General features: G+C 41.6%; 1 protein-coding gene across 2 annotated transcripts in view; it reads right to left on the bottom strand.

Moving 5' to 3' along the window:
• The window catches only part of Ppp3ca (protein phosphatase 3 catalytic subunit alpha), a 266778-nt gene that overhangs the window by 23363 nt on the left and 218547 nt on the right, over window positions 1-24868 (bottom strand). For both annotated transcript variants that reach the window (XM_029475530.1, XM_021157311.2), the window contains exons 8-10: window positions 23665-23759; window positions 10454-10579; window positions 8360-8434 (exon numbers count right to left, since the gene is read on the bottom strand). In XM_029475530.1, coding sequence (XP_029331390.1) covers window positions 8360-8434; window positions 10454-10579; window positions 23665-23759 — 296 coding nt within the window. The remainder of the gene's footprint in view (window positions 1-8359; window positions 8435-10453; window positions 10580-23664; window positions 23760-24868) is intronic.

Below are 24868 nucleotides of genomic sequence, written 5' to 3'. Positions count from 1 at the left end.
AATATATCAGGGCAAATACGTAATGTGATATTAAAGTTGAGGTAGTCCATATTTTATTTTTATTTATTTCCAATCACTGCCATTTTTGTTCTGTCATAATGAAACCAACCTATTTGCTTCTTTCTCTTTTTGACAGGATTACATCATTTTAACATTTTTTCTTGCTTTTCTGTCCTTCAAGCCCTTCCACACAGCCCTCCATGCTGCATAGCCTGGAGTCTAAAGCTACTGTCTTGAGAGGTCATTTTCTCCCATTCCACTTGAAGTATTGTGTCCAGCCTGCTCCCTCGCCCTTCCTCTCCAGCTCCTGACAGAGTCCCTCCGTCTCCCTTACTCCATTGTCTTCTTTTGCTCACCTTCTTCCAGAAGCACTGGTTTTTAAGGACCAGCCCTCAGTTTTCCTCTTTTTAATTCTTCCTCCTCTGGAAGCAATCCTGGAGACCTAACTCCCTCACAATGCACATATCATTATGAGTCTCTCATCAGCCCAGACTTCTTATTTGAAAGCCTCATCTTTTTTCAAACTCTGTTGGGCACTTAGAGTTAATCTTGCCATTTGTACTCCAACACACAGTGAAGAGAAGTCCTTCTCCTCAAACTGACTGGCTATGCCTACGTGTCATGCACGCTGTGCCTCGGTATGAACCATCGAAATTAGCTTTCACTTCCAGTGCTACTTAGGCTCAGTTCTGTGAATTCAACAGAACCAGCAACAGTTTGAAAGCCTTAGTTAGACGTTCCTTTGAATAGTTGCCTTTAAATTGTATTTTAACCTTTGTTCAGATCTAACCACTTCAACGGAGAGAATTTACGGTGTTCCTAAATTATACCCTTGTCCTGCCTTTATTTGTGTTCATGCATGATTTCAGGCCTCAGAATTCTCCCTTCATTATGGTAACTTGTTTTCAGAGTATGCTTGAGTGTAGCCAGAAGGACAACCACATTGCCACCCCAGGGAGCTTTGTCTGCTTCTATCTGTTTTATATTTCTACATAAAGTCTTGAGACATTCTGGGTCCAGATGCCTGGTGCCTATGCACAAAACCACGTGCTTGATTTCATCATTGTAAATTAAATACAAGAAACAATTAACAAATATTTTTATGTCCTCTCCCAAACTGTCAGTTATTACAGGGCATAGAGATTTCTTACCTATATTGCAAACCAAAAATGGATGGTTTGGAAGTAAAATTATCAGAGACAAGAGAACAGGGCTGAGAGGGCAGAATGAAGCATGAAGCAGAGGAGACATCAAGAGTAAAATTTTCAGGCTGAAATAATTCACCACTTTGGATTCTTAAAGTAAAAAACAAAACAAAACAAAACAAAAAAACATCTAGACACTTTCAATACTTGCTGAAAATAATCCCTTGACTCGGGTGGTAAAGCCTGAGGACTTAGGTCCCCACATACATTTACACGAGATTAGCGTGTCAAATGGTGTCATGTGCAGGAGGCCAAGTAGCTGTCATGGAACTTAAGTAGAATTCTGGTAAAACTCCCTACAGCCAAGGCTTTCAGGGCTTCCCTAGGCTCCACTACGATGCCATACCAGGCTCTAAAGTCCCTAGCTTTACCCTTTACAAAGCTCCCTGTGTGACATTTTAAAGTGAGATGAGATAATCTCACTCCAAGATCTATAATATTAGATATAAGGAATTACTTAGTAGTTCAAAGCCAGCCCATTTCTTGGTACACAATTGAAATGGCTGCCCTGAAGTTTGGGGCAGCTCCCGTGGCTGACGACTCACTTGTGGGCAGCATAGGATAGGAAAACATGTGGGTAAGAACGGGGTGGGGGGTGGGGGAGGTTCTATGTGTGGCTTTCTCTCTAGCTGAAAGCAGAGACAGAAATCCTAATTAAATATTGTCTTTCCAGGGCAGCCTGGAACTATGCTTGGCTTCAAATACATTCCTTTTCTACTTCTTCTCATGCTTTCCTATGCTACAGGATTTCAGTTTCACCTCTGCATTTTCTTGTTAGCGAGGCTTATCAAATATCACGGTCTCAAACATAATTAGTATTTAAGGGGAAAAGAAAAGTGATCTCAGTCTATGACTTCAGGCCTAAAAGCAAATCCCAAATGAACGGGTGTGCTGCGCTCACAAATCTGTCGCTAGCTTTCTGGTGGTCTCTGCCATTCCGGCTTTCTTTGTGTGGTAATGAACAGAACAGAAGCCTCCTCAGTGCTGAAAATTCTTCATTTCTGGCAGCTTCCCCCTTCTTTAGGATCATTTAAGACTCCTTCTTTAAAGCACGTCTTCTCCATAAATGAGGAATAACTACCAACCAAGGGTCATCTGCTTGAGCTTCTCTGAAATATTCAGGGGAAAATCAAGCCTTAATGGAAAGCAGGCTCATCTTTTATCATCCAAAATCAGAAGTAGAAAGGAAACAGAGGCCAAGCTACGGATAAATTAGGGTCTCAGAATACACTCCTTGGCAGTAAACTGTCTTCTACACTTTTCAAGACAGCAGCAGGCAGTTTGTGTTTTGCTCTCAACCCGGAAAACAGAACAAGACAAAAGAAAACAAAACAAACACCACAGGCCAATGCAATGGGCACAGCAGCCCTTTTATAGGTGGCTTGTGGTGAGGCAGAGGCCAAGGAGAGACTCAAGGTGTGACCAGAGACCTTTCTGTGTGGCCATACACACCTAAACTTTTCACACAATGAAACACTTCTAACTTCTTAGAGAAGCTGATGCTGAAGCAGGGAAGTGAAAAACCTTCTCTTCCGTTGCTCTTTTGTGGGCTAGGAATAAGGACTCAACAGGTGACCCAGCCTGGCCTTGAACTCACAATCCTGCTTCAGCTTCTCAAGTGCTGCACTAATGCTTATGGGCAAAGGACTGTGCAGAATCCAGCTTTAAAAAAAATCCTACATCATATTTAACAACAACAAATGAAAGTATATAAATATAATTTTTCTGCACTATCCCTCCTCCTCCTTTCCTGGCTCTCCTGCCTCTCTTTCTAGCTTTCTCATTCTTTCTCATCATACTGATTCCAAGGAAGAGACTTAACAATGGTAATTTTAGGTCTTGTACATCTCAAGTACCGGAGAAGAGGCAAATGCATCAACTAGTCTGTGTTCAGATTCTTGCTTTCCTAGCTACATAGTTTTAGGTTTTACATTGACAGACTTTTCTTTGCTTCTTATGTAAAAACAGGGACAATAATAGTGCATCCATCAAAAGGTTATCTTCAAGGCTATAGATAATAACAACAGCACAACAAACTGTCTAATAACCTTAAAACAAAACATTCTTAATTGTTTCCTTGCTGTCCAAAATGATAAAGTTAATGAAAGTGTTTATTCTGTAGCAGTAACTTAGAATGATGGGTGACACTTTTAAGTATCGGCTGCTGTCACACAGCATCACCATCACTAAATCCTAAAGGGGACATGACAGACCTGGAAGGCAATTCGGGGAATCCCTCCTTGCTGAAGGCCTTGCAGACACTTAGAAGTCAAGTTGATTTGACAGGAACATGAGCTGCAAGCTCCTATTATTACCCCTGACTTTTTAGTTGCCACTGGATATGGGGCAGAATCCTGAGAAGGGCTAGATAAATCAGTCATCAAGAAGCATCCTCCACCTAAAATAAGCAGCAGTCCAAGGAAGAGCTTTAATTGAGCTCTTTGATGTCTGTAGCAAACAGACAAAAAGCCTGGCAGGAGCCCAGGGCCACCCCTCAATGATAGACAGGTTCCAAACTGGCAAAGACGGGGATGGAGGTGGGGTGGGCGACAGGCCTGCAAGCCTCCTTACAGTTGAGGATGCTGCAAATAGAATAAAGTCAAGTATATGCTATTGTATCCCAAAGAGATGACAGTGCTGCAGGGTGTCTCGTAAGCTGGTTTTTTTTGAGCATTGCAGATAGCTATGTATTTCAGAGTCATGATAAAATAAATTGCTAGGATTAACCTTGTTTGGCCAGTCCAAAACGGACAGTACTCAGAATGGAACATACTTGCCATTAAACGTTTATCTCTGTGTATTGACCCCTTATTGGGGGACATTTCTGAAACCTGAACTAAATTTCAGGCATATTCATAACATGATATGAGAAGTTGGCATTCAGTTTTATCTGTTTCAGACCTGGGATCTAAATGTGCTTAATTTTCAAATAAGGACAGACCCCAAAACTGCCATCCACCTTGGTAAACAGAGTTGCCCATCTTGCACTTGCTAGAAGATGTTGGATGTTCTTTATCCATTTAATGTTTGAATTTTCCTATTAATGTTCTGTTCTTGCCGTCTATATGGAGACAGCATAGAGGAGAGGGCAAGTTAAGCATTATCAGGAAGGAATTAGCTTCTGTACTGGCTGGTTTTGTGTGTCAACTTGACACAGCTGGAGTTATCACAGAGAAAGGAGCTTCAGTTGAGGAAATGCCTCCATGAGATCCAACTGTAAGGCATTTTCTCAATTAGTGATCAAGGGGGAAAGGCCCCTTGTGGGTGGGATCATCCCTGGGCTGGTAGTCTTGGGTTCTATAAGAGAGTAGTCTGAGCAAGCCAGAGGAGGCAAGCCAGTAAAGAACATCCCTCCATGGCCTCTGCATCAGCTCCTGCTTTCTGACCTGCTTGAGTTCCAGTCCTGACTTCCTTTGGTGATGAACAGCAGTATGGAAGTGTAAGCTGAATAAACCCTTTCCTCCCCAACTTGCTTCTTGGTCATGATGTTTGTGCAGGAATAGAAACCCTGACTAAGACAGCTTCTATCAATGGAAATCAATTATGAGCTGCAGAGAACACCTTCCCTTGAGGGATTTAATTTTCCTTGTTTAGCTCCCCTCCACTCTTCCTTTAATAAAGAAATATGTGCATTGTAAATGTATTTGTTAGTGAGCCTGTGGCTGTGTGCCAGAGATTAATGTCAGGGTCTTCCTTGATCTCTCTTCACCTTTATTTTGAGGGTTGGCATCTCTCATGGACCCTGAAACTCATAGATTAGTCTGTATTGGGTGGCCAATGTGCTTCAGTGACTTGCCTTTCTTCACGGCCCAGGGCTGGGACCGTAGGTGTGAGTTACCACCCCTGTCTTTCAAGTAGGTACTGGGGATCAGAATTTAGGTCTGCATGCTCACATATTAGCTTAGCTAACTTTCCCAGCTCAGAGGTGCCTTTGGGAAACTTGAAGGCTGTTCTGCAAGGGAAACTTGGGACTATGATGCCACCATTTGCTGTGGAGGCCCATCAGCCAGGGAGCATCTTCCCTTATGGCTACTGCCAACTGTCCTCTCTCCTCCCATAATCACATCCACAGAGAAATGTTGAAATGTGTGAGCATTCTCTGTAGTCTAAGGGAAATCAATGGTCAATGTTGTGTAAGGTTAAGAAAAGAGTAGGATAAACAATCAAGAACTTCCTGCTAAGCAGGGTATGTTGTGTCCAGGACACTAAGGACAAATGGTATATACCTTCTTCAAGTTGCTAGCAATGCTTTTCATTCCTTCTGCTCATCTCCAAACGTGTAGCAATTACATGGAGGAATCAAGCACGTTGATTAGAAACCCAACATTTTAAAAAGTATTAATGCTGCTTGAAAAAGTGAAAGCATGGATCATGTAGGTTATATACATCTAGCAGAAGTGACTTCAACTAACAAATGATGCTGTTCAAAAAGGAAAAGGTATCAATTGATACAAAGGTTGACAGCGATGGTGTAGTGAAGGAATGTACAGTTAGGTATCAATTCCACCTGGAGAGACCTAGCTGGGTCCCCCCCAGATCAACTCTCTGCACATGAGTTGGGCAATCCTGCATTGATCTGAAGGACACACTCTAAATTTTAGAGTGGTGGGATGTGCTTAGAAAGAAAAAGGAATCTTCCAAGAATGACTGAAATTATTTTAAAGCAGAGTGTCTCCAAATTATCTCTGCATGTAAGCGACTGAGAAAGAGTGGATAACCAGTTAGTAGCAGTGAGGCCATGAAGCCCTGCTGGGTCAGCCTGTGAATCATAGCCACCTGTGACATCTTACAGGGCTGATACCTACCAGATGCTCAACAAATCATTTCCTATTGGAATCTATTAGGAGGCAATTACCACCACGTGTTCTTAGTCTACACAAAGTATACTTTATAAACGTTGGCTGATGAACTTGGCTAACATGTTGATTTGTTTACTGGGAAATTTATTATATTGATGCTAATTAATATTAATTTTGAAAATATCTGCATTCAGAACCCAGTATCCCAAATTATGGAACTTATTATGATAATTACTGAAGAAAAGTCGATACGCCTCCAAATCAATGCTTTTCTGACTTCTTCTCATCCCTCCCTATGCCTTCTCTCCCTAAGCATCCAGACCTGTGTCCAGCAGAGAACCCGGGATGCCTCTCCCACAAAGTAAGCCCTAGAAAGTTCTCCATTCCTTTGAAGGCACCCAGCAAGCATGCTGAAAGGCTAAGATGCATCTGGACAGACAGGCTCCCTGCCTTCTTCCTTAGGTGTTTCCCTTCCATAGCACCCCTTTGTCCCGCCACACTGTTGTAAATCTGCCCATTATTTATCAAACAAGACCAAAAAACAATTAGATATTTGTTCTTAGCTTTCTAGGTGGGTTTTCTCTGATGGCTCCGGTGCCACCTAATATTCTGTATCAAATCCTTGGACTTTTCTTTTGTGTGCCTTCCTTTGGGATGTGTGTGCCAGCCAGAAGCTATGGGATGGGTGGAAAGGCTGCCTTCACAGTGCGAGCAGGAAGGTAGGGAAAAGAAACACTGGCATAAGTTCTTTACTGCTGTTTATGATTCAGAATCTTTGGTTAGTAATCTTTACTTAAAAAGTCCGGGCCATTTATGAAAATGTTATTTTTTAAGAGGGAACACTACCCATGGAAAAGTTAACCATAGTGCCTGAGGCTCTAATGTGGGAAGCATCTAGAATCTAGACACCTACGAACTGTGACGTTAGCCACATTTGCTTAGTTGACATCTACAACTATCTTTAAGAGTCTTGATAATTATTTTTTTCCTTCTACATCCACTTTCCTCCCAATCCTATTCCTTTGCAATGAGGTGTCTGAAAGCAGTTTATGAGGAGAGGTAAACGAGATGAGAGAAGCTGCGGAAAAGAGAAATACTAAAGCTAGTAGTAAATTGTGTGTTTAATGGGTATGTATGTAATATATATATATATATATATATATATATATATATATACACACACATATATATACATATATAAATTCTATATCTCTATATTTATTAATGATATCAATTATATATCAATTATATATGTATATATTCTATACTATTTATCCAAGTACATGGGCAATAGACACTTTGTGCTTTTAGCTGTTATCAGAGTTCATACACTAAAATACTAAGTCATGCTATCCAAACACTAACTTTTAGAAAGGGCCACCATCTCCTGTTTTACTAAAGTCCTGTTCAATGGCTCTTCATTTAAATTAATCAAAGCATCTACTTTTATCTTTGTCTTTTTTCTTTATTCATTATGTCTTATTCCAATGACACTGTCTCTTTCCACTCCAGTCCCTCTATGAAGGCACTGAGGAATCCCAAGGACCCTACACAGGGTAGGACATACTAATATACATGAAGAAAGTTTGCTCTAGTGTGTTCCGACTCTTGCCACATCTTTGTCTCTTCCATGCGTTTCAGATGCTTCACCAGGACTCCCAGTCATCTTCCCTTCTACTTTTAACCTCACAGACCTCTCTGTCTTTGAAGAAAAATCTAGTGTTTGGAGGTAACGGAATTATCCTAGAGAATCTCACAATAAGTTAGAGACTCTCATGAATTCATCTTTATATGTTAATACACAGAAAGAATTAACAGTTGAGGTTATCAACAGTGCTTAAAAAATGAAAACTGTAAAGACATGGGGGCAGCTAGTGGAAATGGCAGATAAAAGCAGAGGGCGCTGTGAGAGATAGCAGACCTAAGAGCACACAGCAGAGGGCACTGTTAGAGATAGCAGAGCTAAGCACACACACACTTACCCACATGAAAATGTATTCCTTTACCACACACATCAAGATAAATGATAGGAGAGAGTGCTAGAAAATACAGAGTTTCCTTTTTTTTTTTTAAAAGGAGGTTAAAGATTATGGGTGAAAGTATATCAAATAGCAATGTGGGTAACTGAAAGATGGTTATTAAAATGGTTTACATTTCAACAACAGCTTCAAAGTAATAGGGCAAGCCTCTCATGGTTTCATTTCTGACATTTTCTTACCTCAGACAAAATGCTTTCACTTTCACCGTTATGATTTAAACATAATCTGAAATCTTAAAAATGCATGACCAGGGTTCGCATGGAGATCCTACATAATTACAGGGCAGATGGGATGAGTGCAAAGCTTAACCTCTCACCGTCAAATCCATCTTCTTCTGACCCCAGTTCATCGTCGGAGCAGATGTTGAGAACATTGACCAGCATCTCAGTCACTGCAGCCAGACATGGAAGAGAGGAAAGACAAGTCCCAGGTTTCAGCCATAACTTACTGCTCTGTCAACGCTCATCTGCACCTTGTGCTTATCTCAGATGAAGTCATTTCTATGCTTCTATCCCTGTCCTTAGCATCTGGATCTATATCTGCCTTTATGCATCATATGAGACAACATGCTGTCTAATCCCATGTAGGCTTTTAAAAATAAAATTATGATGTCATTCCTATGAAATCCCCTACTAATACTTATTAAATATAGGTCAATAGAAAGTGTGAGTGAGGGGACAGGGGGTCCAACAAATGCTGGATGAGAATACCCTGTAAATTTATAAGGGAGAAGAGAACTGTCTTGGAATTTTGTGTTTATTTCCGCAATGATGCTGCCCGGGGTAGATTAGATTACAGACTTCTGTTGAGCAGACTGAGCGAATGCCAGTTCCCTTTCAGTTCATTTGTCTAACCCTCTGTAGACTCCAGCTCCGTCCGTGACAGGTGAGGAGCGGTGTATTTAATAAAAACGGCTGATAGATGAGCTAATGTATTTGAAGGAGATTTGGGAACATTGATTATTATTTTTTTTTTAGAAATAAATATGTTGACAGAAATATCATTACATTTGATTTCCAAAAATAAGGCTTTAAGATACTTTGAGATGAGCCAGAATTTAGTAAAGTAAATAGATGGTAATAGGTTTATGTAACAGTGAGAGGCTTTCTTTCCTTGCAATGTGCATGTTATCATGTTTAATGTTTCTTGAAATTTGGTTGGGTTTTATCAAGCAGGTAATGAGAGGCCCACACATCTTCAGAAGCTGATTTTAAGGTTATACAACATTTTAAGAAATGTTCTTTAGGAACCAAAGATGCACGGAGAGAAACGCTGGCGGTGCTGCGACATTGATCTAGAGTTTAATTTTCAAAGCCGAATTATGTCTTACAGTATATCATTGATTTCTTTCATAAAATATGGTCAAAACCTAAATAATTAACAGAGCCCTCCCATCTAAAGGGTGTTCTACCATGCCTGGTAGTTGTGAGGATCCAGATTGCTTTGGTGCCCACAGCAGGCAACAGCTGAGCCTGTTGGCATGCTGGCACTGAACAGTGTAGGAACCCGGAGCATGGAGTCCCATGGGTTGGGACACTGTTACAAGGCACCTGTGACTTATTAGGATGTAAGAGAAAACTTTTCTACAGACAACTTGCCTTGTGGAATCATTATCAGATATTTAAATAAATAAAAAAGTCTCCATAAGTCTTGTAGATGCTCAAAAACCACATAGCTTTTCTCTAAAACTCTGCATAGACCTGACTTTCTTAAGTGCTTGGAAACTTATCTTCAAACAGGGCCACCAAGGGACACTCCATGAGGAATGAGCCAAGCTGTCAGTTAGGCCTCCTGGCTCAGAGGCTCCTGGCTTTTGCATATTTATCTTTATCTATCAATCAATACATTTTTTCCTGTAGTTTAGGTTAAGGAATAAAAACAAGCCAATGGGGGCAGGAAGACTGGATGGTATGAAGAGAGGAGTAGGGGAAGGAACAGAAAAGCCCAATTGTGAAAACTGCTCTGTTTTTAATAACTATGGTCTGCTGCTTTAAATGTTACTGTTCAGCATGTTGTGGGAACTAAGCACCGCCTATAATTGTGATTACTCATAAGAGAAACACAAGGAAAACATGATTATCCTAATTTGTGATAATAAAACTTGAGTTTGGGACTATAGGAAGGAAGAAGGAAAGATCAGAGCCCTGATAACACTTTATTTCTACTGTTTTAGAGAGGGCCACATTGTTCAACTGGGACTGTGTTCATTCTCGATATTCCTGGTTTGCTCAGAATCTACTCACTGCATCAGGTTATCAGCCACGGGGCAAGCTGTCCCATCCTTCCTCTCACAGTACAGACTGTGAATGCTACCATCCCGCTTCTGTCCAAATGTTCCTGATAACAAAACAGCTCTCTGTTGACTTCCCAGGAGGTCTTATTAAGAAGAGCTCAGGACTTTACAGCATACCTTTCTCCCCAACAAATGGCAGCGACCAGGTGAAAACATCCATGAAATTTGGGAGCCAGTACGGATGCGGGGAGCAGTTGAACTGCCTGATGTTCATCACATTGTTCTCGTACTTCAACACTGCAGCTAAAACAGAACAGCACAAGAGGACATCCATCAGTGTGCACCTCCATAATTACGCATGGTCAGGAAGGACAGCAGTCAGCACGTGTCTCTGCTTTTACACATGCGGAGTGGATCAGGCAGATTCAACTATTTGAATTAAGTTCCAAACCATGAATACAAATAGCCTCATCAGCCCCGATTTCCTGATTTATCGACCTAAGCATTACTCCTTAGAGGATGCTACTGCCTGTACAATGTGTGAGTGGCGATTTGAAATGACATTATCATTTGGAAAATATTTTTGTGATGTAGTTAAGCAATTATCAGGAATCAGATCAAGAGCCTCCTGTAGCCAGGAACATTCTAGTCTTCCTTACTCTCCGATGGTAAGAAAAAAGGGGGCAATGCTAAGTTAGTCTGACCTAATTTAGTAAGCTTTCCAAAGACTAGCTTTTCTCTGCCTCTCTATCTCTGTCTCTTCGTCTCTGGCTCTCTCTCTCTTTCAACAAAAACAAACTCTGCCCCCCAGTAGCAATCACAGTTGTTACATAAATTACATAATTTTAAAATTAATAAGGAAGATATTTGGATTTAATACCATATAAAGTAACAGTGTTGACTCTAGCCTCCACTTCTGAATAGGACGGAGCAGCCAAGGCTCCCGAAGCAAAGCTGCCTGCTTCTCTCTGCCCCGAGTGGGACCTGTGGGCTAGAGAGACTCTCACATGACTCTTACTCCTAACTGCATATGGAAACTCAAGTGCCGATCCTGGTCAATGTATACAGGATGAGCAGGGCTCTGGGAGTAATTTCAAGGATAGTTGAGTCATGTGTTTCAGCGGAGACTCCTAGCTTACTGATTGACAACATTATCTTATGGAACAGACTCAGGTTGAACTTACACCTGCTTTTTCTACTCACTGACCTTAAGACATAGAACAAATAGATTTCCCCCTCAATGAAAGCCCTTCAATAACGATCCTGCCTCATTTCCAACCTGCCTGATTGTATGCAAGACATGGTTTTTATTATCCATCCCCAGCATGACGAGTGTTGTATTGATGGTGTGTAATGAGTAGATCCTGAGTCATGTAAAATGGGCTGTTTACATTGATTAGTTGAATACACAGAAAGTTATTTTATTACGTTGTACTATTATGCTGACATTTATATGGGGAATATGCTATAGCAGGTGATGACAGATAACAGAACAAAAGCCTTTAGTATCTATCAAATGCTTTGATTTGGGTTTGAGCTTTCACAGCAATGCAGAGCCTTTTGTATATATGTCTTTGACACACACACACACACGTTATGTTTTATATGTATGTTATAAATACATATATACACATACATATATGTATATATATTGTTATGTCAAAGACATATATGTATATGATATAGTATATATGTCTTTGACATAACAATGTTTTCAAAACTGATCCTTCATCTGGAACGTTTCCTGTCTCCGAAATCCATGTTATCAGCTCAGTGAAGCCCTTTCTGGTTCCCTTTGATAGACAGATCATCTTCCTTCCTTCATTCTAAAAGCCTTTGGCTTGCAACGGATACCGCACTTGTTAGGGAACTTTGATCAGGGTTATTCCACATATATGTATTGGCTTAACCTCTCCCCCTGTTTTAAAGGACAGGGATCATAAAAACAGGCTGTAGGTTTTTTGGGTCTCCTGTCCCACTTCACTCAGACTCGATCTGAGAGGCTGACACGGATCACGGATGCTGCTATTCCTCCTACAGTATTCTTTCAAGCGATCGGTACCTCCTCCTGCTGGTCTCCTTCACACAAGACACTTGTGGCTTTCACCCTGTGTGTCCTGGATCTGGATGCCCACCAGATGACCATTCTCTCTGACACTATTTCTCAGGATGGCCATTAATCTCTTAGGTAGGCTTGATCAGTGTCTGAGTCTAGGAAAGACACATCATTTTATTTTGTGATTTGCCTACTATAGGTATTATGCCACATTCTAAATACACTATTGCTTTCAGCAACTGGCAGTTAGCTCATATTTGTGTGTCGTGAGGCCTTTGCCTTGAATTCGAGACCTACTAGACTAATAGAGCCCCAGAAAAGAGAAACAGGCATTTTGGGAACACAGATGGTATAGGTTAGCAGGGCAGTAAAAATTCTTTTCTGGTAGAATTCTGAATTCCGCATATATTTCTGGAAATTGTGTTTGGCATTGTTCTGTTATTTATGCAACATGCTCTTTGGCAAAACAAAATATAAAAACTCCTTGACAAATTACCGTTATCAGTGTTTCTGATCCTCAGGACAAAGTATTGCTCGTGTCTGACATTAACTAGCTGAGCAAAAGATTCACGCTAGTGATTTTTTAGAATTTGTTACCATTGCATTTGTTTTTATATCTCTTAAAAAAATTCTTTTAAGGCTCAAACCTGTCTTTTCAGAGTAATTGCCACTTCACTGCCCCCTTCCCCATCTTATTAACATCAGGTTGGTGGTATCGGGGGGGGGGGAGGGAGGGAGGAAAGGAGGGAGGGAAAGGAAGGAAGGGAGGGAGAGAAAGGAAGGAGGGGGGGGGGGGAAAGGAAGGAAGGGAGGCTGGCCTTTGCTCTAGACCCCGCCAGGCCTTCATGCAAAGGTCGGATAAGAAGGAAAAGTGTGTGCATACTGAACATGCGCCAACTTCTCTTTCTTGCCATCAGTCCCTGACCAACTAAGCAGAGCAACCTCTCCCAGAACACTGCCATTGTATACGGCGTTCTGAGTGATGGGAGAGAATGTGTGTAAGGCAAGCATGCGCTGTGCCATTTTATGAAAGGTCCTTGAGCATCGATCGGTGGATTGTGTATTCTCAGAAGGTCTTAGGGTCCATTCCTAGTTGCTACCCAGGCCTAAGTGTATGGCAATTAACACTGCCCTAGATGGGGAACAGAGAGAAGCATTCTATAATATTTCACTCGATCCCAAAAGATCTGGGAAGCAGTGTGTGTGTGTGTGTGTGTGTGTGTGTGCGTGTGGTGTGTCCCCATAGCTGCAGACAGAGCAACTGCAGCTGGGAAATGGAGCAACTTGCTCAGATCATGCAACCCCAAACTGACACATCTCACCCCCTTTCTTCCCTGTCAGGAAACCCACTCCTGTTCTACTGTTCCCTGCTGTCCTTCATACATTATACATGCACGGAGGCTAGTCCTAGCGGTGATACTAATTTAACTTTGGATGTGGTATTCATATTTAAAGATGGTTCAACTTTTGCCAAAGTACATGCTGCCGCGAAATGGGATGCAAACTCACAGTCGGAGGATGGCCTGATGAGTGACTTGAGGGGAACTTGTGTTCTGCAGAGCAGCGAGTTAAAAAGGGAGTTGTTTCAACACGGGCTCACCACAGTTTACTCCAGTACCTCCTGCAGAAGCTAATACTGCTCATTTCGTCTATTTACCATGGGAATGATGCATTTCTACAGTAGCTTCACTTAGCCTGTAGGTGCAGCAGGGCATTTGATTTGGACCTTTATAACCACAATGGTTTAATAAAGGCTTCTCAAGATTTGAGAATGAGCATAGAGGTGAAGTGAGTGACTCACCTACACTTTCAAACCAGTACATGTCAAGTTTGGCCCAAGTACAAATCATCTACCTAGTATAGATACACTTACCACAAAGACCCAAAGCATTCAATGCCTATCAGAATTTGGACAGACTCCTTCTCTTTCTACATTACACTCCATAGAGACAAGCAGAGGCCTGGAAGGCCATGTGCCTGGGCAGTCAGTAGTATATTCTATAAATAATTATTTAGGATGCTCAGGGCCGCCTAAAGTCTTTACATTAGGGCTCACTTTCCTTACTTGAACAAGTGGGTTTATGTAGACCAGTGGTTCCCAACCTTCCGTGTTCTCAGTAATTGCTTAGACAATTACTAACTGGGATGTTCCTTATTATCTGCATTAAAAAAAACAAATCTTTAACTTAAAATGCAGAAGCACAACAGGTTTTCTTTTCTCCAGCAACATGACATATTTGTGAGAGAATCCTTTGAACAATCCTGTATTTATAAGGTACTCACAGATTTTGGTGTTTTTTTTTTTTTTCACAATAACTACACATCATCACAATGCATAAAAACCAAATCCAATTAGCCAGAAGCATCTACAATCACAAAATTCACCATTAAGATTTCATCCTCCGCTTCCCACACCTTCTTCCTTCCTTGACTCCCGCTCTTCACTGTCACTGTCACAAAATGCAACTGGAGTCCTAACCGTGCAGGTTCCTCTGATATATTTGAGACACAAGCACCCCCACCCAGTGCAGTGAACATAATATAGATGACTGTATTTCCACAAAAATTGGAGAACATCTGCTAAAACTTTGGGAAGAAACAAAGAAACAACAACAGCAAAAACATGTCCTGTGTACCCAGCAGGAGCTTCTCTATCCCACCAGTGAGTTCCTAAGCCCACCCATCACTTATGCTTTGTCCCAGAGGGATGCAGAGACACCGTGACACGTTTGTGGGCCTTAACTTATTCGCCAGGACTTACGGCAGAGCAGACAGAACAGAACAAATGGTTCTCTCACGTAGCTGCCAGTGTGAAAATCTACCAGAAGAGACTAAGGCAATGGAAAGAATCTGAATCCCAACACATGTGGGAGCTGCCCTGCTCACTCTTCTTGCGATGTCAGAATAATTCATTTTAGAATTACAAGTTACTCAGTGCAGTTGTTTTTATTACACCCGCAGAACTCCATCTTCAGGGGCGTGTTTCTGTACATTTAAAATCGACAACCAAGGGCTCTGTCCTGCTTGGGGAATGGGTCTTATTTACTTATTGTAACGCTGTCAAACAAGGAAAAGACTCTACTCTGGAGCTTTAGCTGAAATCCTCTAGTACTTTCAGTAGTATCACTGACGTTTAATATCCAGTGGAGCCCAAGGAATATAGCATATACATTATGCTGCTGCAATGCCTCACCATGCACTGAATCTCTGGATTATAGTCAGAGCTTTAGAACCAAGGGGTTTATGCATGCACGCACGCGCGCGCGAGCGCGAGCACGCGCGCGCACACACACACACAAGTTTCATTCATGAAATGATAAAAGCTATCAACACCTTTCCTCATCTATATTAAGAACCAGAGAAGCTGGTAATGAAGCAAGAACAAGTGGCAAGAACATCAAAATCCAAAGGGAGACTGCAAACATCTTGAATTTTATTCTTTTTCTCACCCTTGTTAACATCTTTCATTTCCATATCTGTAATTGATCATCTCCTTCCATATTAAAGAGATGGAGGAGAGGGAGAGAAAAGCAATAAGAATGTGAAAGATACAAATGGTGGCCTGCTAGAAGTACAATCACCATAATCTATCCAGAAACAGGAAAAAAATGCATAACAGATCCGGGATGTGATTTCCTTCCGATCGTTCCACCCATGGATGCTCTAGCGGAAAAACTAGCATCACCATACATACCCCTTTGCACAGGTTCCTTTGCAAAGCCCCACCTTCATAGAAGGAGGCGAAAAGACTGGAAGGAAAAGTCCTGAGCTAAGCCCCGTGTACTTGCAATACTTCCTAGGAGCAGTCTATGCCACACCACAGGAAAAGGCTTTCTGACTTTGTCAGAGATAGCTATCTTCTCCTAATGACTACTTTTGGGCCATATGATTTCCATTTATTATTATGTAGATAGATGCATGTCTATTCTAGGCATGCACACTTCTCCACAGTAAACAGTGCCTTATATAAACAGATTCCACGGTCCCTTGCATTCGAAACCTCACTCTACCCTTAGTTTCTGGTTTCCTTTCTACATCCTGTTTGACATTTTTTATTTAATATTGTAAGACCATCAGTGACTTAGGCGAAGAATAAGTAACCAAGCTATGGTATTACTACATGTGGTGACAGAAAGCCTCTGCAGGCCACTCTCTCCCTCACACACTTAGGTGCAAAATGCAAGCTCACGTCCTTGTCGAGTTAGACTTCAAGCCTTCAGATTCCAGGTAATTTAACCACAGTGATACTCTTCAGTATGAGATATCAAACTGGTTTACTCTGGGAACCAGTACCCAACACAGAGTTCCTCATAGGCTAATGATCAGCCTCTTCTATGCAATGAGTAAGACAAAGACTCTTTACTATTATTGGCCACAAATAACATGTGCTACTTAAAGTTGGACCACAATTTTATGAACTGTAAGCTTTGCCACATATTTAAAGGATGTAACACATTGTCAGAAACATAGACACAGCACAAGGCTTGGTGTAATGAAGCAAACCGATTGTCAACTTCCTGAGCTATTTATTCTTGCTACTTTTGTGTGGTTAGAGATCTCAGCTCTACTGTAAATACCAGGGGCACAGAGACATATCACAATATGCCCGTGTGTAGGTATGTTTTCCTCTCCCTAATTAGTAGATGGAAGGGTATTTCTAATCTCTGTATAGCTATTATTTGTATATGTGCATCCTTCATAAGACTTAAAATATCTTTTAAAGCATTGCTACATAATTCTTTGTGTAAAATTTTACACAGGGAAGGAAGAAGAGTGTGCAGACACTGCTGGCAAACACTGAGCTAATCCTAGCACTCCAATGCACATACATACGCATACATTTTAGTGCAAGATTCCCTCTTTTCTTTTTCTGTCAATTCTTAGACTGGACCTGGACTTTCCACATGCTAGACAAACATCCTATGGCTGTGTTACCTCCCCGGTCCTTCACTGTTTTTACATTTTTGATTTCTGACACAGGTCTTGTGCAAGATGGGCTTCCGTTGGCTTGGTGGATTCTTGGTGGGAATCTTTGGTCACAGTTCTATGGCTCCGCTTTGGTGGGAATCTTTGGTCACAGTTCTATGGCTCCGCTTTGGAAGCACAGTACCAGTCAATCCTAAACATGGTGATTATTCACAACTTGGGGTAACGTGGTGGGAGAATGGAAAGGGTGAAGATGTATTAATTTTTGTCTTCATTTATGATCATGCATATCGTATTGGTATGAGTGGATACTCAGTTGTGTGGAAGGTCAAGGGAAGGAAACAGAAGAAGGAAGGAAACGGGGGAGGAACGGCAGGAAAGGGGAGTGGGGATATGTCAAAGACCATATCCAAATGACATAAAGCCAGAGCTAATTATACACGAGCAGACGTTTAGAGGCAAGGCCCAGGTGGGAGTGTGGAAAGAGGCCCTGTGTTAGCACAGAAGGAAAAGAGGTCCATGGACACAATAGTGACTCAGAAGAAGGATGCCACCACAGGGAAAACCTGAGGCTACCACAAACTCCAGATGGAGGCTAGGCACAGCCTTGAAAGTGAAAGGCTGCCCTGTAACTGCACATAGATAACTCTCTCCTGGGCATGGCCTCATACCTACCAGCAACACCATTCTCCAGGGAAGCAAAGGAACGCAAGACTGAGTAACACCATCTGGGGGAAAGGTCAAGACACCCTCAGGGTCTGCAATACCAGCCACCCATTGATTCTATATTGTTATGCCTTTTTTTTTTTTTCTGTGTTAAATGCTGTGTGGAGAATACTAGATTAGTAGGTCTAGAGTAATAATCTAAGCAATCACTGGGCTGATCATAAATGCATTTAGTGTGTCAAGAGTGCATTCCCAGCTGTTCTTGTTCAACTAGCAAAAGAGCACTCCATAGTGGGTCTGTGTGAAAGATTCAGGGTTCAACATGATGGAGAAGAGGCATGGAAACTTAAAAAATTAAATAAAATAATAATCTTAATCAGTGAAAAATAAAAACAAAATTTGGATAGAATGGGTATGTACCTCTCGCTAAGAAAACCTCGCAGGCTCATTTTATACAATCAACAGATCAATAAAATTGGTTCTTATTGCCATTATTAGAATTATTTGGGGATGCTGTAAAAATTGTTAAGTGGCTGGAAAGATGGCTCAGTGGTTAAGAGCATTGGTTGCTCTTCCAGAGGACCTAGTTGGAGTCTCTGCATCCACAAGGTTGCTCACAGCCACTGTACTTCCAGTTCCAGAGGATCTATCTGATGCCCTCTCTTGGCCTTCTTGGGTACTGCATGTATATGGTGCACAGATAATGTACTCAGACAGGACACCTGTATACTTAAATAAAATAAATTTTAGAGCACTTTAAATTAGCTTACAAATGTACTATGTTTCTTCACTGCACTTTCATAATATTTCACTCTATACAATCTGGAAAAAAGAAAGTCAGTAACTGCATCAGCAATGAACAATGTAAGGCTTGTAATTCCCTCACTGGCTACACTCATTAGGTAGTGGTGCTTTTTGCAAAAGTGGGAATGCTGTTCCATCAAAGGCACATGAGTTCTATATGGATTGATTCAATTAAAATGCAGAGTAGATGCTGGTGAGATGGCTTAGCATGCAGAGGTGCTACTGACACACGGTCTTGATGATGTGAGTTCAATGCTCAAGGGGACAGGAGACAAGTGACTCCTGAAAGCCTTCATCTGACTGCCACAGGTATCCTACAGCAAGCACACATCTGTATTCGAACACACATACATACATACTTAACTAATTAAAATATGTAGTGGGTGTATTAGATCTAATGTCTTATAGATTAGATCTAATGTCTTAATATGTGATTTTCTATTTTATGAGTTTCCCACATGTGAAATGTTTACATAGATGCCAGTGAATACTTATCTGAAATGACCCTAACAACTGGCCTCTAACAACGACAAACACACAACAGAGCCGAATAAACACAAGGAGGGGTGGAAATGCTGTGTTCTTCTGGGTGCATTTACTCTACGGAAATGGGTATAGCGGTGTGAGCAAATTATTCTAAATGGGAAGAGATATGTGCCTAGATGTAAACTTGAAATTTGTCCTGGGTAGTACATTGGAAAACTGCTAAAGTTTTCTTTTGCAGGTTATAAAGAAGGAAGGAGATGCATTGTGTAATATGTGTGGTGAAACTGTAAATGAACAGCTGAAGGACAACCATCTTCTTGGCAGCTCCTGAGGAGCCATGCACTAGCAGGTGGCAGCGGATAACAGGAAATACAGAACGGTGATGGAATTTCCATGCTGCACAGCATGTAACCCCAAAGCAGCTCCATTCATCATTTACAGAATATCACATTCCCTTCATGCTATAGAGCTGTCAATGCCCATCCAGTGCATGTACATGGGCCTCTTGCAGGTTGGGATAATTTGGATCTAAATGTCCATCTTTTGTCCCCGGCATCTCGCAAAAGCTGTCTGAGTGAAGGGAGAAGATACTCAGGGTGAGTGAGAAAGTAACTGTAATAAGGCAGATGGGAAAGGACAGGAAATGGCTTAGTGAATGAGGGAGCCACCACAGGGTGAGATGTTTAGTCCCACCAACTTTCCAAAAGCTGCCGATTAACTACAGGCAAGAGGAAGTCACTAACGGGAATGACTGCATGTTACACACACATCTAGCATTAGTCCTAAAATTGCCTTATTTTGCAGGCGTTCCACTAGCTACAGTATAACTAATGTTCTTTGTGGTTATCGTCTCTATCAACGATTAACTGACAGGGAATAAGAATAAGGACTTATTCTTATTCTTCCATTGACTATGTGGTGGAGAGTCTTGCAACTCAATTTTATTGCATGGCTTTTTAAAATTCTAGTTAGCATTGATTTTATTCAAATCAACACTCTGCATGGCAGCAGCGAATAATGGACTCCCACCCCCATATATTGTATAAGCTTCCAGCATAATAGCTTTAAAGTGCTTCAGAAATCCGACACAAAAGTCTTTTGACATTATGTTCCTACGGAAGAATACATCTTTCTTTTATTCCTTTCACTCTCTCTTTTCTCTCGAGAGGAATTCTGCTTGATGAAAAGGTTCCCTCAATGAAAACAATTCTACCCTCTTCCTGAAGGACCGTGGCTTACCCACAGTAAGAGATCAGAGCTAAAGATCCAGAGAACTCTCAAAGACTGGGGAGCACCCCCTTCTGTGCCCGAGTCTTTGGCTTGTCACATCGGAACTATGCACAAAGAGGTGACATAACCAGCGTGTGAGAAGCAGCTATCAGCATCAGGAAACAATGCTACACAGGAGAATGAGAAGTGTCTAAGGACATTATGGATTGACATGGAGTTGCCTTGATTCTAATAGGTTAGATTTTATTTAACTGTCTGTGCTATTTGCCAGTCAGCAACTGTCCAGAAAGTATTTGGGGGAGGCACTGTACTCCTTGGTACTTTCTGTCTATTGTTTTGTTGCGACATAATACCATGTAGCCCAGGATAGGCTAGGAAGTGCTAGCTGGTGATGACCTTGCTCTCCTGATCACACTGCCTCCCCCTCCCAAGTGCTGAGACAAGCATGTGCTGCCCACTGCTCCTAAGGTTTAGTAGAAGGCTGACTGAAATACTCCAGCATGATATGGATAATTTATACACTTAAGGTAGATTACAGAAACATGGTGGTGAGTGTTCTGGCCAGTGTCCATGCCCCGAGAAACAATGAAAACTTTTACCTAACTAATTCTAATAATTAGCTTTTACTATCTTAATTCAAAATAAGTTTGTTGCTTAAAAAAATCATTAATCTTTACTTTTTATATCTTTCCTATAAAAATTGAACATTCTTTTATGCCTTATCGGATGCATTTCATGTAGATGCCTTTAGTTGAAACAGTAAATCCCAACACCCTGCTTTATGGACTGCCTCGGAGCACACAGCATGCAGAGAACATACTCTTTTGTACTGGGCATTCTTGCCTCTCTAAGGACAGCACATCTTTCCTGAGAACAGATATCCATGGATGTCCACCCTCCTTAGCTTCAGAGGAAGGCCTGTCACAGTCAGTGTGGCCTTAGACAAGGTTATGTGGCTATAGTAAACACCATTTAGCCTTCCTCACTCTCTGGACTGAGGGGAAGGTCTAAGCATAGAATCCACTTACTGCAGGTAAAAGATGCATACAGAGAGATGGGTAAGGGGGTATGATTCCTGGTAGCATTAGAACTTATGAGGATGGGGTGTGGCTATGAGCAAGAGGAAGTACTATGCAGACAAAGTAGAGTGTACAATGCCAACAAATGCAGCAAGCTGTCAAGTAGTTCACAGACACTTGGGAATAATGGAGGTCAAGGCCTTTATAGGGTATCCTGGACTCCAGGCACTGGGTAAGAGTGTAACTGTCCTGTCAGGAAGGAAGCTATCCTAAAGGCACACTTATGCACCATGGTCAAGCTATTACACTGTTGAATTTCCCCAGGAATCTCATGCTGGGAGAAGAACAAGAAGCTGAAGCCTGGTGCTAGTCAGAGGGGACAAGTGTGCCCTGGAAAGAGAATCCACTTAGTGCTGACAACTGTCAGATCACCCTGTAAGAGAAGCCAGAGCCAGATGGCAATCATGGCCTGGACCACACCGTGACCAGGACAGCTTCACTATACATATCTCTTACCCTCAGTTTCATGTCAGGACCCTAAATATGCACTTGGAAGAGCAGGGCCAGTAGACCTCTCTGTCCCAATATGGACCTCTCTGTTCCCAATATGGACACATGGAAATGAATCCCCTTTCCTTGTTTCTCACTACTATTTATTCAATTGTCCCACTGAGGAAGTTGGCCTAGTCTGGCTTCTGGGTGCTATCAGGGTTAAGGCCTGGATGCCACGTTCTGTAAGAGGATACCTATCACATTAGCTATAGTCTATGGACTGTTGGAATCCCAGTTTCAAAGATGCTCAGAAACAAGGGTACCTTTCCCCTGCCCTGCCTGATCCTCATACATTATTTGACTTATATCACACTCAGAGACATGACTTCCATAACACCCAGACCAATGACTACTAGACCTAATCCTTTCTCCACATTTGAGCATGCACTCTGAAACAAGGTAGGACATGTCATTGTCAGATCAGGACAACTTTCTGGAGAAAGGAAGATCCCGATCCCTCCATCTTTCCTTTGCTTATGGAAGGACACGATGCCCTCTGGCTGCCCTGTTTGTTTCAGAAAGCAGGTAGGGAATTTCATCAAGAAAGTGGGTTGTGTAGAGTGTGGGTTGTATCGTGATTCACGACATCCTGGTGGAGCGATTCTATGAGGGACAACTGGCTACAGGCGCTCACTTTGTATAGTGGAAGGGTGAGCATCCGCTAGGAGTTCCCCTGAGGCTGAAGATTCTATTCAAGGAGTTGAATCTGCTGCACTTGCTCAGCCCAGAAAGTGACTCACGATAGGGGCTCAATAAATATAATTGGCACTTCAAGCTGTGACTTCTCTTGGGCTAGACAGGCCTTTGCTGAGCAAACACCATCGCACATAAGTACATAAATGTCACTTTTTAAAGGAGCGTGACTTACTGTTACCTCCAATGATTATTTTTTTTTCTTAGAAAGTCTGTACTTATCAGAGAGCAGATAGCATCTCTACTATACAGTAAACAAAATGTAGAAAATATTTTAAAAGTATCAGTGCATGGACTCCACCTCCGAATATTTGAACCCATTTCTATAATGGATTGAAAAAAAAAATAGAACGGTTTGAAATGTTAATACTGAGGCTATGGAGCACTCACAAAAAGGGACCTATCATGACTGCCCTCTGAAAGACCCAACAAGCAGCTGAAAGAATCAGATGCAGATATTTACATCCAACCAATGGACAGAAGCAGCTGATCCCCTCTGGTTGAATTAGGGAAGGCTGAAAGAAGCTGAAGAGAAGGGCCATCCTGTAGGAGGACCAGCATTCTTAATTAATCTGGACCCCCAAGATCTCTCATACACTGGACCACCAAACAGGCAGCATACACCAGCTGATATGAGGCCCCCAACACACATACAGTAGAGGACTTCCGGGTCTGTGTTCAATCAGAAATGATACACCTAACCCTCAAGAGACTGGAGGCCCCAGGGAGTTTAAAGGTCAGGTGGGGTGGGGGCTGGGAGCATGCACGTGGAGACAGGGGTGGGTTGGGAGTAGGTGTGGAATGTGGAGCAGTCGGAGGGTGGATGGGGGTGGGGTGGGGAATGGAATATGGAGTATAAAAAATAAATTAATTAAAAAATGTTAATACATAGGTCAAAATCAGTTAAAGCATGAAGGCACAAACCTCTTAGGATGCCACCAAGGCGTCACACTTACCTTTGTTATTGTACACATCTAAGTAATTTGGTGCTGAGAAGATTGTAATTAGAGACGGGAAGCCTGTTGTTTGGCTTTTCCTGTACATGCGGTACCTGAAGACAACAAACACAAGGTCATAAGCAGGCTGAGCATGAACACCAACTTACACACCTGCAAAGAGGGTCCAATGAGGAGTGTTAAATAAAACCTCGCTAAGTCTTTTGAACATAGACATTGATCTGGAGAGACAAGAATGCTAACCTAGAATCACACTGGTGGTTCAAATGGGTAAATCTTTAAAACTTGGCAAACCTCAGGGATGGGAGGAGCTCAGTAGAGTTCTAATTCTTTTTCAGGTATTTAACACAAAAGACAGAAGCTACCCAAGACCATGGTGGTTTTCAGAGAGTGGCAAATCAAGCCAGTTGAAAGAGACAAAAAGAGGAACCACTAAGCCCAGGCCCGACATTCTGTAAACTATTCTGTATAAGGTTACATAGGAATCTGTGGCTAGTGATTTTCTAACACACAATGATGGTTTTTTTTTTTTCTTCAAAGAATGTCTCATTAAAACCATGAATTTTACTAACCGAGACTTTCTATTTTAGAACTTTATTTATTAGCAGGCTCTGCTGGTGTCTGCACAGCAAAGATTATTGTCTCACCAGGGTGAGAATCAATCAATCGGTAATGAACATCCATGGGAAGCCATCCCGCTACTTCTCCTCTATCAGGGTAAAAAGAATTCATAATATAACCCTACAATTACCTACCAAAAAAGAACTAGAGGTGGGGGCTCTTGTTTTATCACCATGACAATACACTTTATGACTTCTATCTTACACATTGAAGAATATCAGTTTAGAAGCATTCTTATACAACAGTATGTTATCAGTTCTTGGCATGTTTGCTTGTTTGTTTCTGGTATCTTAATGTAACTGAGTTCTAAAAGTAACCCAAACTGTACCTTTATATAGACAGCCACGTTAAAGGTTTAAATTTAAGCAGATTTTGATTTTTTCTGGCAATACACATTGGCTTTTCCCAAAAGAAACACCCTATTAAAAACCTTTTAAAGCTATTTCAGATTATTTATGGAATTATGCTTTTATTGGGGGCAGAGGCAGGGATTGTCATAGTGGAAGTGAGTAAAACAGGCTTTTCTCTTCCCCCCAAAAGAAAACTATTCAAAAGCAACATGACAGTCCAGATCACAGACTCT

Source organism: Mus caroli, chromosome 3, assembly GCF_900094665.2.
Source record: "Mus caroli chromosome 3, CAROLI_EIJ_v1.1, whole genome shotgun sequence".
Classification (NCBI taxonomy): Eukaryota; Metazoa; Chordata; class Mammalia; order Rodentia; family Muridae; genus Mus; species Mus caroli.
Note: the sequence above shows the minus strand (reverse complement) of the source record. Positions and strands in the feature narration are given on the sequence as shown.